This window comes from Dipodomys merriami, unplaced genomic scaffold, assembly GCF_024711535.1.
Source record: "Dipodomys merriami isolate MVZ:Mamm:240054 unplaced genomic scaffold, mDipMer1.0.p SCAF_34, whole genome shotgun sequence".
NCBI classification, from domain to species: domain Eukaryota; kingdom Metazoa; phylum Chordata; class Mammalia; order Rodentia; family Heteromyidae; genus Dipodomys; species Dipodomys merriami.
In genome coordinates this window covers 13,529,151-13,548,605 of record NW_027204937.1, presented here as the reverse complement: position 1 = coordinate 13,548,605, position 19,455 = coordinate 13,529,151, and the positions used below count along the sequence as shown (strand labels likewise).

At 45.9% G+C, this 19,455-nt stretch overlaps 1 protein-coding gene across 3 annotated transcripts in view; it reads left to right on the top strand.

Moving 5' to 3' along the window:
• The window catches only part of LOC138803419 (armadillo-like helical domain containing protein 1), a 40,714-nt gene that overhangs the window by 16,653 nt on the left and 4,606 nt on the right, over positions 1 to 19,455 (top strand). For 2 of the 3 annotated variants that reach the window (XM_069987390.1, XM_069987392.1), the window contains exons 3-5: positions 7,325 to 7,491; positions 8,926 to 9,122; positions 12,422 to 12,506. In XM_069987390.1, coding sequence (XP_069843491.1) covers positions 7,325 to 7,491; positions 8,926 to 9,122; positions 12,422 to 12,506 — 449 coding nt within the window. Of the gene's footprint in view, positions 1 to 6,033; positions 6,103 to 7,324; positions 7,492 to 8,925; positions 9,123 to 12,421; positions 12,507 to 19,455 lie in introns of all 3 variants that reach the window. The other variant, XM_069987391.1, reaches the window with a different exon arrangement.

Sequence of the window (19,455 nt, the reverse complement as noted above, 5' to 3'; positions counted from 1 at the left end):
TGCTCCTGGCTTGAACTCAGAGCCTGGATGCTGACCCTGAGCTCTCTTTCTCAGGGCTGGCACTCTACTACTTCTCTACTACTTGAGCCATAGCTCCACTTCCAGTCTTTTGGTGGTTAATTGGAGATATGAGTCTAAGATTTTCCTGCCTGGGCTGTCTTCAAACCACCATCTTCAGATCTCAGCCTCCTGCATAGCTATGATTACAGGGTTTAGCCACTGGCGCCCAGCTACCAACTTTTTTCATCAACATTTATATATGCTGAAATCTTTCCTACCTCTAGAAATAAAATTAAATTCCCATCTCAAACCTGAGTTGTGCCTATCTCCTATTCTTCATGGTAGAGCTTGTTGAAAAGGTGGTTGGCTCTCCCTGTTTTCTCTCTGCCTGCTGCATTCTGACTCCTGTTCCCTCTACTCCACTTATACACCCAGCTCTCCCCCAGGTCACCAGTGATTTTCTTTTTTTTTTTGGGGGGGGGGTCCAGTCATGGGGCCTGAACTCTGGGCCTGGGCGCTGTCCCTCAGCTCTTCAGCTCAAGGCTAGCACTCTACCACTTGAGCCATAGCGCCACTTCCAGCTTTTTTTCTTTTTGCTTATGTGGTCTGAGGAATCGAACCCAGGGCCTCAAGCATGCAAGGCAAGTGCTCTACCACTGAGCCATCTTCCCAGCCCCTACCAGTGATTTTCTAATTGTAACCACCAGTGACTACATTCAAATTCCTTACATTCCTCATTCTACTGGCCTTTAAGTAGCCTTTGTCAATCAACCTTTCCCACTTCTCAAAACATTCAGATTCAAGAAATGTCTTGGTTTCTTTTTTTTTTTTTGCCCATCCTGGGGCTTTAACTCAGGGCCTGGGCCCTGTCCCTGAGCTGCTTTTGCTCAAGGCTAGTGCTCTAGCACTTGAGCCACAGCGCCAATTCCGGCTTTTTCTTTTCTTTTTCTCTTTTCTTTTCTTTTTTTTTTTTTGGGGGGGGGTCCGGTCATGGGGCCTGAACTCTGGGCCTGAGCGCTGTCGCTCAGCTCTTCAGCTCAAAGCTAGCGCTCTACCACTTGAGCCACAACGCCACTTCCAGCTTTTTTCTTTTTGTTTATGTGGTACTGAGGAATGGAACCCAGGGCCTCAGGCATGCAAGGCAAGTGCTCTACTACTGAGCCACCTTCCCTGCCCCGGCTTTTTCTGTTTATGTGGTACTGAGCAATCGAACCCAGGGCCTCATGCATGCGAGGCAAGCATTCTACCACTGAGCAACCTTCCCAAGCCCTGTCTTGGTTTCTATAATAGCATTTCTTGAGTTTTTTTCCCCTTTCTTTATATCTATTTCTTTATTTTTATTTTGTTTTCATTTTTTACTTTTTTTTTTAATGGGTCCTGGGGCTTGAACTCGGAGCCTGTTTGCTTTTCTACTCAAGTCTCTGGCTCTACCACTTTGAGCCATAGCGTCACTTCTGGTTTTCTGGTGGTTAATTGGAGATAAGAGTCTCACAGACTTTCCTTGCCCAGGCTGGCTTTGACATGATCCTCAAATCTCGGCCTCCTGAGTTGCTAGGATTATAAGCAAGAGCCACCAGCACCTGGCTGTGCCGGGCTTTTATATCCATTTCTCCTCTTCTTGAGCCTTCCCTTACGTGTTGGTGTTCTATCGACATCCTCTGTATTTTCTGTTTCTTCTTCAGCAGTAACTATTGTCATGATTCCTTCATCACCCCAATTGGAGGATTCCGCAAGCCTTCCTCTGAAATCTAAACTCCATACCTATTTATTCAACTCCTGGCTCTCCTCATATGCCCCAGAATGACTCAAATTTCTGGGTAGGTAAATAGGAAGAGAATTCAGTGAATGGGGAGTAGAGCAAGTTTTGGGGGTAGGTAAACTGGGTTTGAGACATGCTAATTTTGAGTTGCCTGTGTTTAGAAGCCCTAAAGGAAGATCAGGGAGGAAGACAGATTTGGTCACCACTGAAGTGACAAGAGTTATAATGGATTTGAAGATATTTCTGCTCTGAATTGAAAGTGCACTTGGTGGATCACCTCAGATTTCTTTGTTGTTTTTCTCTTTGCATGAACCCTCTCCCCTTTTGTAAACCTTCTCCTATATGACTAATTCCTCTCCTTTATTCAGGCCTTAATTTAAACATTACTTTCCCCAAAAGCCCTTTGCAAAGCCCAAAGTTCTCCTTTTATCTGTATTCACAGAACTTCCTCTCTCCTAATAGCCTTAGCATTTTGTTTTACTTGCTTACTACCTCCCTCCCCACACTGGACTATAAGCTCTGTGAGGACAGGAGTTGCATCCATGCTGCTCATCTCTGCATTTCTGTCACCTAGCACTATGCCTGGAATATGTCTACTGGGTAAAAAAATGAGTGAACCAGAGATCCTTTGGGTAGACAGGACTCAAGGTTTAAGTAAACACAGCTCTCTGTTCCTTACATGTAGGTCATTGATAAATTAGGAATGCAAACTGCAGGCTTTAGGCCTGCAACACTGGCCAGAGGGAATACTTCTGACTACATGTCTAGGTTGAGTCTAATGTCTTCAGACATTGATGTGCATAAGAGGCTTAAAATGTAGGTTAGAGCCAGGCACCAGTAGCTCATGCTTATAATCCTACTTACTCAGGAGGCTTGAGATCTGAAGACTTGCACATGTTAGGCAACAGCTCTATTACTGAGCCAAATCCCCATCCCTAACTAGCTTTTGTTTTTCAGTTGTGAGGCTTGAACTTAGGGCCTGGGTGCTGTCCTGAGCTCTTTTGCTCAAGGCTAGCACTCTGCCATTTTGAGCCACAGCACCACATCTGGTTTTCTGGTGGTTACTTGGAGATAAGAGTCTCATGGGGGCTGAGAATGTGGCTTAGTGGTAGAGTGTTTGCCTAGCATGCATGAAGCCCTGGGTTCGATTCCTCAGTACCACAAAACAGAAAAGGGCAGAAGTGGTGCTGTGACTCAAGTGGTAGAACCCTAGCCTTGAGCACAGAGAGCCCTGAATTCAAGCTCCAGGACTGTCCAAAAAAAAAAGCCCTCAAGTATTTTCCTGCCTGCGCTGGCTTTGAACCGAGATTCTCAGATCTTAGCCTCCTTAGCTAGGATCACATGCATGAGCCACTAACACCCTGACCTGAAGCTTGAACTCGGTGCCTTGTGCTCTCACCCAGCTTTTTTGCTTAGGCATGGTACTTTACCACTTGGCCAGACCTACCTACACTTCCAGATTTTTTTTCTGTTTTAGAGTCTTATGGACTTTCCTGGCTGGGCTGGTTTCAAACCTCAGTCCTCAGATTTCAACCTCCTGAGTAGCTAGGATTTTTTTTCCCTCAAGACTCTCCTGCCTGGTCTCCATAGTACCAGGACTTCAGGAATGTGCCACTCTTCTCCCCAGCCACTCCCTTTCTCAGATTTTGCTGTTTCTCAGTGTTGACTGCAGGGCCTTTCCTACTCAGCCCTTCAGTGGGAGTGTTTGCAAGAATTCTGTCTTTGGAGCCGGGCACCGGTGGCTCATGACTGGCTACTCAGGAGGCTGAGATCTGAGGATCGTGGTTCAAAGCCAGCCCAGGCAGGAAAGTCCATGAGACTCTTACCTCCAATAAACCACCAGAAAACCGGAAGTGGCTCTGTAGTTCAAGTGGTAGAGCACTAGCCTTGAGCTGAAGAGCTGAGGGACAGTGCCCAGGCCCAAATTTCAAGCCCCACGACCAAAAAAAAAAAAAAAAAGAATAATGTGTTTGGCTTTTTTTTTTTTTTCTGCTATTCCTGGAGCTTGAAGTCAGGGCCTGGGCACTGTCCCTGAGCTGCTTTTGCTCAAGGCTAGCACTCTTCCACTTGAGTCACAGAGCCACTCAGCCTTTTCTGTTTATGTGGTACTGAGGAATCAAACCCAGGGCTTCATGCATGCCTGGCAAGCACTCTACCACTAAGCCACATCCCCAGCCTTATGGCTCACTTCTTTTCTGACTGAGACATGATGTCCTATTGGCCCACTAGAGGACTGTGATGAAGATGATATGAAACAATGCAAGCAAAGCAGTTAGCACAGTGCCTGGCATGCAATAAATGCAACCCCTGTTAGCTCCTACTGATATCGTGGTAATCTTCTAGAACAATTGCTGGAAATAATAAACCAGAAAGATGATAGTGTACGACTATGAAAACAAAAATAGTTCCATGTGTGGCGATCACGCTGCATCGCCACACCTGAGAAGGAGGAGTTAGGATGATCAAGACTACAGCCAGCCTAGACTGTAAGGATCCTGTCTCTCTCTCTCTCTCACACACACACACACACACACACACACACCACACACACACACACACACACACACACACACACACACACACACACACACACACACACACACACGTATGTATGACCAGGGAGGGAAGTGACAAAAATTGGTCAGCCTAGCTCGTAAGTGAAGAAAATGGGGAGAATACACTGAAGCAGGGATGGGGGAGAAGGGAGAGGACAAGGTGGGAATAAAGAGACTACCATGAGAGCTGATAGCCCGAACTCTAGCTGTGGCGGCAACAGGCAGGAGAGCCGGGCTCCAGAGAAGACACTCTTCTTGCAGTAAAGAGCTTTTCCTAATGAGCCAATCTGTCTCTACCTCTATTGGCATCCTGGGAGCCAGGGTGCAGCAGAGATAATTTGCCTCCCCCTCTCCACCCTCCCCCCAACAAAGCACCATTACCTCCAACCCATTACATTAGCCTTTATCAGTCGTGGAAGCTCTCAGTCATCCTCCATGAGCTGCAATAATTCCAGCTAATTTCTTAAGTGTTCTAAGAGCGTGCGATGGGTTATGAGCCTAGTAATTGTTGACTGGTTCTCTTTCTGTTGTGGCTTGATTTCATACCTTGTATCCAAGCTGATGCGTGCTCTGGGTGCTTTATTACAATGAGGCTTTTTGCAAAGGCGCACATTAAAAAATAACATTAAATACAGAGGTTGTTTTAAATCAGGATTTAATTTTCCACCATCTCATGTTATTCTTACTAGGAAGCCATGCAATTCTTCATAAGGATAGAGACCTCCCATGCAAAACTTTGAGCAAATACAAAATTGAGAATTAATGATGAAGCTAATTCTTTTTATAGAAGCCTAAGAATGATGGTGGGGCGCCAGTGGCTCACACCTGTAATTCCAGCTACTCAAGAAGTTGAGCTGCTGGGTGCCAGTGGCTCACGCCTGTAATCCCAGCTACTCAAGAAGTTGAGCTGCTGGGTGCCAGTGGCTCACGCCTGTAATCCCAGCTACTCAAGAAGTTGAACAGCTGGGCGCCAGTGGCTCATGCCTGTAATCCTAGCTACTCAGGAGACTGAGATCTAAGGATCATGGTTCAAAGACAGCCTAGGCAGGAAAGTTTTTGAGACTATTATCTCCAATTAACCACCAGAAACTGGAAGTGGTGCTGTGGCTTAAGTGGTAGAGTGTTCGCCTTGAGCTGAAGAGCTAAGGGACAGTGCCCAGAGTTCAAGCCCCACCACCGACCAAAAAAAAAAAAAAAGTTGGTAAGAACTGAGGATGGATGTCAGCCTAGTAAGGAAAGACCATGAGACTCTTACCTCTAATTAACCACCAAAAAAGATAGAAGTGGGGTTGTGACTCAAGTGGTAGAGCACTATCCTGGAGTAAAAAAGCTCAGGGACAATACCCAGGTCCTGAGCTCAAGCCTCAGGAACAGCACACACACAAAAAGTCGAGGATTGAGACACACACACACACACATACACACACAAAATAAATGAAGTATGCTAAGACTCATGGATGCAACCGTTATATATTAGTCAATCCTCAGCTCTCTCCATTTAGCCTTCCTCACTTTCTAGAAACAGTCACAGCCAAGGTGGCCAAACTACACTGGGGGAACTTCTTAGACACAAGCAACACTCCAGTGTCCCTCTCTTCCCATCCTGCATCCTCTTGGCAAAGGATGCAAATTCAGCATCCTGGGTAGGATCCAGGATCCAGGGATTAGGCTCCCTATATGAAAACCATCACAGAAAGTGTTCTTTAACTTATTGGCCAGCTACATGACTGGCTTGTGCTTAGAAAAGATTCTGAGGTCCATTGGCATCTTCTTGTCAGCTGTGAGCAGGTGAGTTGTGTTGCAGAGGTGAATCCTGGCTCAATAGCGTATCTGGCTTGTGGTGTCCACAGCACTCCGACTACAGGGGACCAGGAATTCTAGGTATCAGGAGGGGAATGGTAACCCTTGAGATGGGCCCAGTGGTGGTGTTCCCCTGCTACATTCTCCTCCACCTCTGTTCCCCATTGGTCATTTACTAGTCAGCACTCTAACTGAGAATTGCAGACACTCAATTCACATTTGGACTCAGAGAAAGGACAATTATTGTCTCACTTCTCTGAAAAGCCCAGATAATGGAAATGCTGAAAAGAATTTCAGCTGAGTGCCCTGGCTCACACCTGAATACTACTCAGAAGGCTGAGATCTCAGGATCGAGGTTCAAAGCCAGTCTATGCAGGAAAGTCCATGAAACTCTTATCTCCAATTGGCCACCAGGAAACCAGAAGTGGTACTGTAGTTCAAGTGGTAGAGTGCCAGTCTTGAGCATAAAGAGCTCAGGACCAAATGCTCACGCCCTGAGTTCAGGCCCCATGGCCAACCAAAAAAAAAAAAAAAAATTCAGAGCCAGGGGCTGGTGGCTCATGCCTGTAGTTACTCAGGAGACTGAAATCTGAGGATTATGTTTCAAAGCCAGGCCAAGCAGACAAATCTGTGAGACATTAGTTAACCAGCAAAAAGTTGGAAGTAAAGATGTGGTCCAAGTGGTAGAGCACCAGCCTTTAGCAAAAAGGCCAGGCAAAGCCAAGCACTGGTGGCTCACAACTATAATCCTAACCACTCAGGAGGCTGAGATCTGAGGATTGAGGTTCAAAGCCAGCCCAGGCAGGAAAGTCTGTGAGACACTTATCTCCACCAGAAAACTGCAAGTGAAGCTGTGGCTCAAAGTGGTAGACTGCTAGCCTTGAGCAAAATTGCTCAGGGACAGCACCCAGGCTCTGAATTCAAGCCACAGGACCAACAATAAAACAAAACAAAAGCAAGAGTTGCAAGGCCTTGAGTTCCAGCCACAATACTGGCACAGACAGACAGACAGACAGACACACACACACACACACACACACACACACACACACACACACACACGAATCCAGTACTACTTTATATCACTTTCCTATGGACATTGCTTTGATAGGAGGCCAAGTTGAAGAAAGAACCTTGGAACCCTTTGAAGGTCAGGGGCAAGCAACCTGACAGGTTTCATTAACTCTTCCCCATACCCCTCCATACACAGCAACCGGTACCTAGTAGAATTTCTTGAGGTTGGAGGTGCCCTAACACTCTTGGAAATCCTTGGGTTGGAGAAGATCAAGGAAGAGGACAAGAAGGAATCCATCAAACTCCTTCAGATTATCGCAAACTCTGGCAGGAAGTACAAGGAGCTCATTTGTGAAAGCTATGGTGGGTACTGTGTATGACAGGAGGGGCGGGGAGGCTGCATCCTTACTCCTTGCCCTGCTGTGCTGTGGGGGAATCTGTCACACAGCAAGGGACTACACAGGAAGAAGCATTTAGTACAGTGGACTCAATTAGCTTCTGTCCACATGACCACCGGAAGACTGGATTTATGGCTTTCCTGATACATCATTTGCTCAAACTTCTCAGTGGTGGTTTTTAGAAGTCCTTCTCCATTTTAAATATGTTCTCTTTCACAAATCTGCAACAAAGATCGATTTCACTGCTGCCAAAAATCTTGTGTGAAATTGAGTTGTGAATAACCCTAGAAGTAAAATTATTGATTATTTATGATAGTTCAGGTATTGGCAAAGGGAGGAGGAATACAAAGATGAGTAAAATACAGGCCCTGTTCTCAAATAGTTTACCATCTGATGAGAAAGCAAACAACCCAGTAATTTCCAGAATTTGGAATGTTCTGATTGAGGCATGCAAAGACAATGGCACCCCCAGGCAGCCCATTTTCAAAGCATTTCCCAGCCTGTGCTTTCATAAGGATTCTCCCTTCTGTCTCCTCCATGGCCTCAATGTCTTCATCTGTAAAATGGAATGAATCACCAGATACAGAGGTTCATAACTATAAGCCCAGATACTTGCAGGGTAAAGATCAGGAGGATCATTGTTCAAGGCCAGCCTAGGGAAAAAGCAAGATTCTATCTCAATAAGCTAGGCATGATGGTCCAGGACTGTGGTCCCAACTATGTGGAAGGCCATAAGTAGGATTGCAGACCGAGGCCAGCCCCAGGCAAAAATCACAAGACGGGCTGGGAAGGTGGCTCAGTGGTAGAGCCCTTGCCTTGCATGCCTGAGGCCCTGGGTTCAATTCCTCAGCACCACATAAGCAAAAAGAAAAAAGCCGGAAGTGGCGCTGTGGCTCAAGTGGTAGAGCACTAGCCTTGAGCTGAAGAGCTGAGGGACAGCACCCAGGCCCAGAGTTCAGGCCCCACAACCGGACCCAAAAAAAAAAAAAACAAGACACAACCTGGAAAAAAACTAAAAGCTGGGGCTGGGAAGGTGGCTCAGTGGTAGAGCACTTGCCTTGCATGCTTGAGGCCCTGGGTTCGATTCCTCAGCACCACATAAGAAAAAAGCCGGAAGTGGTACTGTGGCTCAAGTGGTAGGGCGCTAGCCTTGAGCTGAAGAACTGAGGGACAGCACCCAGTCCCAGAGTTCAGGCCATGACCGAGAAAAAAAAACAACAAAAATCTCTTGGATTTGTCTGCTGGGGCTGCCTTCAACCCTTGAACCTCTGATCTCAGCCTCCTAAGTAGCTAGATTACAAGCATAAGCCACTGGCACCCAGCTCTCTATCATGCAATCTTCAGTGGAGGTGATTTTCATAAATCACATCCAATTTAACATTTTCTCTCTTTTTCCCAGGTGTACGATCCATAGCAGAATTTCTTGCAAAGTCTAAGTCAGAAGAAACCCAGGAGGAAGTGCAGGTTCTGTTGGATTCTTTGCTACATGGAAACCCCAAGTACCAGAATCAAGTATATAAAGGTCTAATAGCTTTGCTGCCCTGCGTGTCTCCCAAAGCTCAGCAGCTGTCCCTGCAGACCCTCAGGACCGCCCAGGTGAGCCAAGGCTGTGTGCTCCTGGGGTCCTGATTCAGCCACACCAGTCTTATAATTACCTTCGCTCAGCCTCCCCCAGCATGTCTGCCCTTCATGCCGCAGTCAGTGTCTCTTCTAGAAGGCCCAGGTGGGTCACAGGGTTCATGCCTCCCAGCAGAGTGATTTGTCCTGTTTACTTAAGGCAGACTTCAAAGTGATTGTGACAAGCAACAAGGATAGTGAGAAGTCTGCAGAAAAGATTAAAGGGAAAGAGCCAGGGTGCATGTGTAGACAGTGTGTAAGTGACAGGCCAAATCACCACTTGTGGAACTAGAACTGCTTCCTTTTTTCCTTGTTGGCTTCTGTCCTAGCAATTGAGTGAAGTCATATTTGGGACATGTGTGGTGGCCATGGGAAGACCTCATGCTTAAGGATGCTCAGTGGCTTTGATCTGACTATCTGGGGAGGGCAGGATTCTCAGCCAAGACAGCCTGGGAGCTATTTGACATCTCTGGCCTCTGTTTCCTTCCTGTGAAATGAAGAGAGTAATTCGTAGTAGGAAAGACTTGACTTTGACTTGTCTGAGACTGTTTCCTTCTTTATATGAATGGAGAAGGAGCTTACACCTGTAATCCTAGCTATTCAGGAGCCTGAAATCTGAGAGGATCATGGTTCAAACCCAGCCCAGAAAGCCGGGCGCTGGTGGCTCACGCCTGTAATCCTAGCTACTCAGGAGGCTGAGATCTGAGGATCTCGGTTCAAAGCCAGCCCGGGCAGGAGAGACCGACCGTGAGACTCCTATCTCTAATAAACCACCAGAAAACCGGAAGTGGCGCTGTAGCTCAAGTGGTAGAGCGCTCGCCTTGAGCTGAAGAGCTGAAGGACAGCGCCCAGGCCGAGTTCAAGCCCTGCGACCGACAAAAAACAAAAAACAGCCCAGACAGAAAAGTCCATGAGACTCTTATCTCCAATTAACCAGAAAAAAAAAGCCAGAAGATGGAGCTGTGGCTCAAGTGGTAGTAGAGTCCCAGCCTTGAAGAAACAAACAGACAAATAAGGTTCTGAGCACCTCCACACACACAAATGAATAGAATAGAATAGAATAGAATAGAATAGAATAGAATAGAATAGAATAGAATAGAATAGAATAGAATAGAATAGGTGATCTCTAGGAGGAAGGATAACCAAAAGAGAAAATGTGGAGGGGCTGGGAATATGGCTCAGTGGTAGAGTGCTTACCTAACATGCATGAAGCCCTGGGTTCAATTCCTCAGTACCACAGAAACACAAAAAGCCAGAAGTGGCAACTGTGACTCAAGTAGTAGAGTGCTAACCTTGAGCAAAAGAAGCTCAGATTCAGTGCCCAGTCCCTGAGTTCAAGCCCCATTATCAAAAAAAAAAAAAAAAAAAAAAGAGGAAAAAATAGTGGAGCCAGTAGGAGGCATAGGTTGTACAGCAACTTGTGAATATGCGTAGTGCCACTAAACTCAACAGTGATGAAAGCCAGGCCCTGGTGGCTCACGCCTGTAATCCTAGCTACTCAGGAGGCTGAGATCTGAGGATCACAGTTCAAAGCCAGCCTGAGCAGCAAAGTCCGTGAGACTCTTATCTCCAATAAACCACTAGGCCCCATGACCAACAAAAAAAAAAAAAAAAAGAAAGAAAGAAAGAAAAGAAAAAGAAAAATTGGAATGTGGCTTAGAGTAGAGGAATGTTTGCCTAGCATGCATGAGGCCCTGGATTCGATTTGTGGAACCATATAAACAAAAAATTTTAAATAAAAAATGAAAAACCAGAAGTAGCACTGTGGCTCAAGTGGTAGAGCCACTAGCATTGAGCACAAAGAGGCTCAGAGACAGCACCCAGGCCTTCACTTCAAGCCCCACAACTGACAAGAAAAAAGGGGGGGAGGGGCAGGGAAAACTCACCTTGACTTGGAAGGAGTTAGGGTTTGCTTACTAACTTGATAGACCTTGATGGTTACCAAGTGCCCATCTGAAAAGCAGCCAAGCTATATCCAAATACAGAATTTGGTTTTTTGTTTTGTTTTCTTTTGTTTTGTGAATCTAGAACCTTCCTCTCATAGACAGCTCTCTGTGACTCCTACTAATGATTTTTAAATTTTTATTTATTTTATTTATTTATTTTATTTTTATTTTTATTTTTTGTCAGTTGTGGGGCTTAAACTGGACTTGGGCACTGTCCCTCAGCTCTTCAGCTCAAGGCTAGCACTCTACCACTTGAGCCACAGTGCCACTTCCAGTTTTCTGAGTAGTTTATTGGAGATAAGAGTCTCACAGATTTTCCTGCCTGGGCTGGCTTTGAACCATGATCCTCATATCTCAGCCTCCTGAGTAGCTAGGATTACAGGCGTGAGCCACCAATGCCCAGCTTTATTTATTTATTTATTTTATTTTTTTGCCGGTCATGGGGCCTGAACTCTGGGTCTGGGCACTGTCCCTCAGCTCTTCAGCTCAAGGCTAGCGCTCTACCACTTCAGCCACAGTGCCCCTTCCAGCTTTTTCTGCTTAGGTGGTGCTGAGGAGTTGAACCCAGAGCCTCATGCATGCAAGGCAAGCACTCTTCCACTGAGCCACCTTCCCAGGCCCTTGTTTCACTTTTTTATTGTCATTATAAAGATGATGTACAGAGAGCTAATGATTTTTTCTTTTTCTTTGTGTGTGTGTGTGTGTGTGTGTGTGTGTGTGTGTGTGTGTGTGTGTGTGTGCACGTGCATGCGCTTGTCGACCTATACTAGGACTCACGCTCAAGGTTTAACTTTTTACTCAAGGTTGCTGCTCTACCACTTCTGGCTTTTTGCTTGTTAGTTGGAAATAAGAGTCTCCTAGATTTGTCTGCCCAGGCTGACTTTGAACTTGGATCCTCAAACTTCAGTCTACTGAGTAGGATTACCAGCATGAACCACTGGTGCCCAGTAGTAGTGATACCTTTTCCTTTGAAACTCCCCAAGCCTCTAAGCCTTCACAGGAGCCCATGAGCTGAGTGTAAATAAATTAGGAAGAGGTAGAAAAGAGTGGTTAGCTGATGGGTGAGGCTCCTAAGAGAAGAAGTGACTGATTCTTGTTTCTGCAAACCTGGTTCCTGCATTGACCAGGTAGCTTCAGCTTAGTGCTTCAGTACAAACCTGGGATGCTTCAGTAGAAACCTGGGAAGCTCCCCTGTCACTCTTTGGGGCTTGTTTGGTTTGGTTCTTCCCTCCATCCCTCACCATAGCACTTGTTGATTTGGAAGTTGGTGTTTCATTCCAGGAGTACAAGGTCTAAAGGACAGCCACCTTGTCTTCTTGTTTATCTCACCAGGAAATCATCGGAACGACACACCCCAGCATCGTGCACTGTGTGCTGAAGGTGCTGGGCACGATGCATCTGGAAGTTCAGTATGAAGGTAAGGAGGCCACCTCCAGGTGATAGAAGGCACATTAGGCCTCAGAGTCTTCCCTCAATCACAGAGCCTGTTGTTCTACATCCTGTGTGGAAGATGCTGAGCCCATGACACTCAGCAGTTTTTTTTAAGGATATGACAGTCATAGTCATGCTTTGAATCAACCAGATGGTGCTTTAACTTTTCTTAGGATCTAGCCAGATGCCAGTGGCTCACACCTATAATCCTACACACTCAGAAGGCTGAGATCTGAGGATCATAGTTCGAAGCCAGCCCAAGCAGACACATCTGTGAGACTCTTATCTCCAATTAACCAGAAAAAAAAAAAATGAAGTGAAGATAGGGCTTAAGTGATAGAGCAGGAGCCTTGGGCAAAAAAGCGAAGGGACAACATCCAGGTCCTGAATGCAAGCAACAGTACTGGCTACTGGCATAAATAAAACAATCTGCCTGGATTAAAAGCTGCCTCTTGTTCAAGCCTCTTATGGTGGAAGAGGTCACACTGTTAGGACTAGAGTGGAGCACTTTCCTAGCATTGGTGAGGTCTGGCTTCAATCCGGGTTGGGGGGGGGAGGAGAAGGACAGGAAGGGGGAGGAGGAAAAAGAGAAGGGGAAAAAAAACCACTCTGAGGAATGTCCTCTCTATAGGAAATTAAACTGGATAATGACAGTATTAATACATTTCACACAATGAGGGCCGGAGATGCAAGCCATTTTCCATACATCATTTTGCTTCATTCTCAAAACCACCATGAGTACAAAGCCTGGAGCATATACCAGGTTTGAAAATGTTTGAGTGAATGAATGGTGACGAAAGAATGGTGGTATTTATGTTTTTCAAAATAAAACACAGGGAGTTAAGTATATTTCTCATGGCTACACAGCTACCTTGACTCAAAGCAGCCTGAGAGACTTGTAAGACTTACATTCTCAACACAGCACACAGCAGACATTCAAAGGGTGTGATTTCCTTCTTTTTTCCTATGGTGATTCAGAGACCTTTCTGTAGTCAATAAGAAGGGACAAGGAAAGAGGACTGAGCATTGGAGAATGGAAAGAGTTTGGAAGGTAGAAAGATGCAGAGGAGGACATTCTGGGGAAAGAATAGTAGAAACGGAGGCATAAAAATAGAGAAAGCCTAAGCAAAAGAAGTTCAGGGACAGTGCCTAGGATTGGCAAAAAAAAAAAAAAAAAAAAAGCCAGGTGCTGGTGGCTCACTTCTGTAATCCTATCTACTCAGGAGACTCGGATCTTAGAGGATTGAATTTTGAGGCCAGCCCAGACCCCCCCCCCAAAAAAAAAAGTCCTCAAAATTCCATCCTTAAAACAACCAACAAAAAGCTAGGTTGGAGGAATGGTACAAGTGGTAGAGTATCAGCTAAAGAAACAAGCCAAGCAAGTGTGAGGCCCAGAGTTCAAGCTCTAGTTCCTGCAAGAAGAAGGAGGAGGCCAAGTGCCAGTGGCTCACGCCTGTAATCCTAGCTACTCAGGAGGCTGAGATCTGAGGATTATGGATCAAAGCCAGCTTGGGCAGAAAAAGTCTGTGAGACTCTTATCTCCAATAAACCACTCAGAAAACCAGAAGTGGCAGTATGGCTCAAAAGGTAGAGCACTAGCCTTGAACTTAAAGAGCACAGGGACAGCACCCAGGCCCAGAGTTCAAGCCCCACGACTGACCAAAAAGAAAAAAAAAGTAGAAGGAGGAGGAGGAGGAATAGGAAGAGGAGAGAAGTGAGGACAACTAGTTACTCACATGTGTAATCCTAGCTACTTGGGACTAAGAAAGGTGGGGGTACATACCTGTCATCCCGCCTACAAAGGGAAGACTAAAATAAGCAGATAATGCTTCAGGCTCACACCCAGACAAGAAGCAAGATGCTACCTCAAAAATAACCAGTTCAGGGGGCTGGGAAGGTGGCTCAGTGGTAGAGCGCTTGCCTTGCATGCTCAAGGCCCTGGGTTCGATTCCTCAGCACCACATAAGTAAAAAGAAAAAAGCCGGAAGTGGCACTGTGGCTCAAGTGGTAGAGCGCTAGCCTTGAGCTGAAGAGCTAAGGGACATCGCCCAGGCCCAGAGTTCAGGCCCCATGACCGGACCCAAAAAAAAAAAAAAAAAAACAGCTCAGCCAGGCATTAGTGGCTCATGCCTATAATCCTAACTACTCAGGAGGCTCAGATCTAAGGATCGAGGTTCAAAGCCAGCCCAGGCAGGAAAGTCCATGAGACGCTTATCTCCAATAAACCACTAGAAAACTGGAAGTAGTGCTGTGGCTCAAGTGGTAGAGCACTAGCCTTGAACTGAAGAGCTGAGGGACAGCGCCCAGGCCCAGATCAAGCCCTACACTGACAAAAAAAAAAAAATTACCAGCACAGGCTGGGAATGTGGCTTAGTGGTAGAGTGTTTGCCTAGCATGCATGAGATCCTGGGTTTGATTCCTCAGCACCACATTAACAAAAAGAAGAAGTCATTAAATAAATCATAATTTAAAAAAATATTCAGCACATAGCCAGACTCCAGTGATTCCTTTAATCCTAGCTACTCAGGAAGCTGAGATCTGAGAGTCATGGTTCAAAGCTAGCCCAGGCAAGAAAGTCTATAAGACTCTTTTCTCCAGTTAACCACCAAAAAGCAAGAAGTAGAGCTGTGGCTCAATTGGTAGAGCACTAGCCTTTAGCTCAGAGTCAGTGCCTAGGACCAGTACAAAACAAAACAAAAAAACAGGAACAGGACTGGGAATGTGCCTTAGTGGTAGAGTGCTTGTCTAATATGCATGAAGCCCTAGGTTTGATTCTCAGTACCACATAACAGAAAAGGCCTCAAGTGGTGCTGTGGCTCAAGTGGTAGAGTGCTAGCCTTGAGCAAAAGAAGGTCAGGGACAAGCCGGGCGCTGGTGGCTCACGCCTGTAATCCTAGCTACTCAGGAGGCTGAGATCTGAGGATCACGGTTCAAAGCCAGCTCGGGCAGGAGAGACCGTGAGACTCCTATCTCCAATAAACCACCAGGAAAACGGAAGTGGCGCTGTAGCTCAAGTGGTAGAGCGCTCGCCTTGAGCTGAAGAGCTGAGGGACAGCACCCAGGCCCAGAGTTCAAGCCCCACGACCGACAAAAAAAAAAAAAAAAAAGAAGCTCAGGGACAGTGCCCATGTCTGGCAACAACAACAAAAAACAGAAACAGCACAAAAAAAGATTGGGGAATGAAGGAATGTATCAGCCATATTTTTCTGTCACTGCATTATCAGATTGTTTTAGTCCCATAGGTACAGATGGGTATGTGGGCCTTGTATATTGAGAAGTAATGCTTGTTGAAACCCTCTGATTAACAGCCCAAGCAGCTCTTATCTGAGGAGGAGCTGAGCGAGGGGGACCTAAGTAAAGATCAGTTTCTGGCATTGATCCTGTGATGACCTAGCAGTGGAATCATGATAGGAAGTTCAATCTAACCCCAGTGAGACTGGGTTAGATGCCTCAGATCTTCCCACCTACCTCTACCTGGAAAACACAGCCACTTTCTCCCTCCCAAGGCTCTCAGCTTAAGTATTTCTTCTTCTCAGGCCTTCCTGGACCCTCCCTTTAACCCTTATCAGATGGCAGCCTCCAGTTGTCCCTCAATGACAGCATTAACCTCCCAAAAGCCCTTTACATAGATGGTGCAAAATTCCTGGGTAACTGTCCTGGTCTTTATCCCTACATCCTCAGCACCGTCCCAAGCATATATTAGGGCATCCTTCCGTGTTGGGATGGAGGCAGGGAGGACTCCACACTGCATTATTACTTTCCTGAATAAGTGAATATCTCTCTCCTCCCAACCTCTGAGCAACTCCAGTATAGGAACAAGGATTGCTCCATTTCTTTAACAGCCCAGTGTCTGGAACACAATGGCTGAATAAATTGTGTGTGTGTGTATGCGCACATGCATGCGTGTACATGCTTGAACTACAGCTCTACTTCTAGGATTTGTTTTGTTTCATTTTTGCCAGTCCAGTGGCTTGAACTTAGGGCGCAGGCGCTGTCTCTGAGCATCTTTGTGCTCAAAGCTAGCAATCTACCACTTGAGCCACATCGCCACTTCCAGTTTTTTTTTCTGAATGGTTTATTGGAGATAAGCATACCATATACTTTTCTGCCTTTTTTGGGTAGCTATGAACCTTGATCCTCATACCTCGGCCTCCTGAGTAGCTAGGATTACAGGTGTGATTCATGGGGGCTCGGCACTTCTGAGTTTCTTTTGGTGGTTATGTAAAGATAAAACTTTCCTGCCTGAGCTCAGTCCTCAGATCTTACCTTCCTGAGTAGCTAGGATTATAGGCATGAACCACTAGGACCAGGCTATTGAAAAGATTTGGAGCTGGGCCGGGCGCTGGTGGCTCACGCCTGTAATCCTAGCTACTCAGGAGGCTGAGATCTGAGGATCACGGTTCAAAGCCAGCCCGGGCAGGAAAGACCATGAGACTCCTATCTCCAATAAACCACCAGAAAACCGGAAGTGGCGCTGTAGCTCAAGTGGTAGAGCGCTCACCTTGAGCTGAAGAGCTGAGGGACAACGCCCAGGCCCAGAGTTCAAGCCCCACGACCGACAAAAAAAAAAAAAAAAAAAAAAAAAAAAAGATTTGGAGCCGGGCGCTGGTGGCTCACGCCTGTAATCCTAGCTACTCAGGAGGCTGAGATCTGAGGATCGCGGTTCAAAGCCAGCCCGGGCAGGAAAGACCGTGAGACTCCTATCTCCAATAAACCACCAGAAAAACCGGAAGTGGCGCTGTAGCTCAAGTGGTAGAGCGCTCGCCTTGAGCTGAAGAGCTGAGGGACAGTGCCCAGGCCCAGAGTTCAAGCCCCACGACCGACAAAAAAAAAAAAAGAAAAAAAAAAGATTTGGACAGGAGCTGGGAAGGTGATTCAGTGTTTGCCTTGTATGCATGAGGCCCTGGGTTCAATTCCTCAGCACCACATAAGCAGAAAAAGCCAGAAGTGGCACTGTGGCTCAAGTGGTAGAGCACTAGCCTTGAGCTGAAGAGCTGAGGGACAGAGTTCAGGCCCCATGACTGGGAAAAAAAAAATTGTGACAAAATGGGTTAGCTTTAGTTATGTTGATGAACTCCTCCAGGCCCCAGCTCTTTCAATATTGGCCCAGTTTAGAATCTTTCTATGTTTATTTAGTAATAGTTAATGGTGTCAGAGGCAGTGGGAACAGGAAGCTTCCACATTGCCCTTTGGTTTGATGTCAGCTCGTGATGACAAAGAAACTGAGTTATCTGACTATAACTCGGTAATCTGACTGAAAGTTCAAGGCCAGCCTGAGCTACATAGAAAGACCTTGTCTTAAAAAAAAAAAAAATAAGAAGAAAGACGTGCGTGGTGGCTCACGCGTGTAATCCTAGCTAGTCAGGAGGCTGAGATCTGAGGATCTAGGTTCAAAGCCTAGAGACTCTTATCTCCAATTAACCACCAGAAAACCAGAGTGGTGGTGTGGCTCAAGTGGTAAAGTGCTAGGCTAGCCTTGAGCTGAAGAGTTTAGGGACAGCGCTCAGGCCCAGAGTTCAAGCCCCAGCACAGACAAAAGAAGAAGAGAAATGTCTATTGATTGATTGAATTAGTCTTTTCTTTTTTTCTTTCTCTTTTTTTTTTTTTTTAGTCGTGGGGCTTGAACTCAGAACCTGTTGCACTGTCCCTGAGTTCTTTTGCTCAAGGCTAGCGTTCTACCACTTTGTACCACAGCTCCACTTATGGTTTTTTGGTGACTAATTGGAGATGAGAGTCTCATAGAATTTCCTGCTCTGGCTGGCTTTGAACCTCAATCCTTCGATATCAGCCATCTGAACAGCTAGGATTACAAGCATGAGCCACCAGCACCCAGCTTTTTAAAATGTTTTGTTATTAGAAAGTTAATGTACAATGGGATTACAGTTGCATAAGTCAGGCAAAAAGTACATTTCTTTGAATTAGTCTGTCTTACCATGTCAAAATAGTCTTGATGTAACTCTGAATATAGAGGCTGCATATATAATAAGTGTCCACAAGGAGGAGCTGTTGCACTTGCTCAGTGCAGAACTGAAGTTAAAAAATGAACCATTCAGTTTCTGGTGAAACTCCTCCAAAGGGAGGGGAGGAGAGACTAATAGATCTTAGATGTCGTAGGTGAGTAGCCAGAGAAGATCCAAAATGAACTCCTTCAGGTTTGAGAACAACAAATTGCAAAACCAGGGATATATATCCTTGACAGATCAATTATTACCTTAGGAACATGAGCATTCTTATGTATGATAATTAGAAGTAGACTAATTCACTGTAAGTTAATTTGCCAAACACATGCTTGCCAGAAGTCAATTGGCCAAATGAGCAATTTGCTGAATGGCTAATTTACCAAATTACCAATTTATTAAAAATAAGTTTCGTCTCAATATTTGTAAAGGTTATAGTCGTTCATATTGGTTGTATTATGAGAGACTAAGAGCGCAGGGAAAACTCAGCCTTTGGAGTCTCTGGGGCTTCAGATTCTGCTGAGCAACTCAGCATATATGTGCTGCTGGGTTTAGAATCTGGGCAGGTTCCAGCCAGCTTTCTGTGATAGGGATTCTCTCTGAGACCTGAGTCAAACATCACTGTCTGACCTGGGTGCTGGTGTCTCATGCCTTTAAAACTAGTTATTCAGGAGGCTCAGATCTGAGGCTCTCAATTCCAAGCCATCACAGACAGAAAGGTCCATGAGATACTTAACTTCCAATTAACCATCAAAAATTTGAAAGTGGGGAGCCGGGCGCTGGTGGCTCACGCCTGTAATCCTAGCTACTCAGGAGGCTGAGATCTGAGGATCGCGGTTCAAAGTCAGCCCGGGCAGGAGAGACCGTGAGACTCCTATCTCCAATAAAACCAACAGAAAACTGGAAGTGGCGCTGTAGCTCAAGTGGTAGAGCGCTCGCTTTGAGCTGAAGAGCTGAGGGACAGCGCCCAGGCCCAGA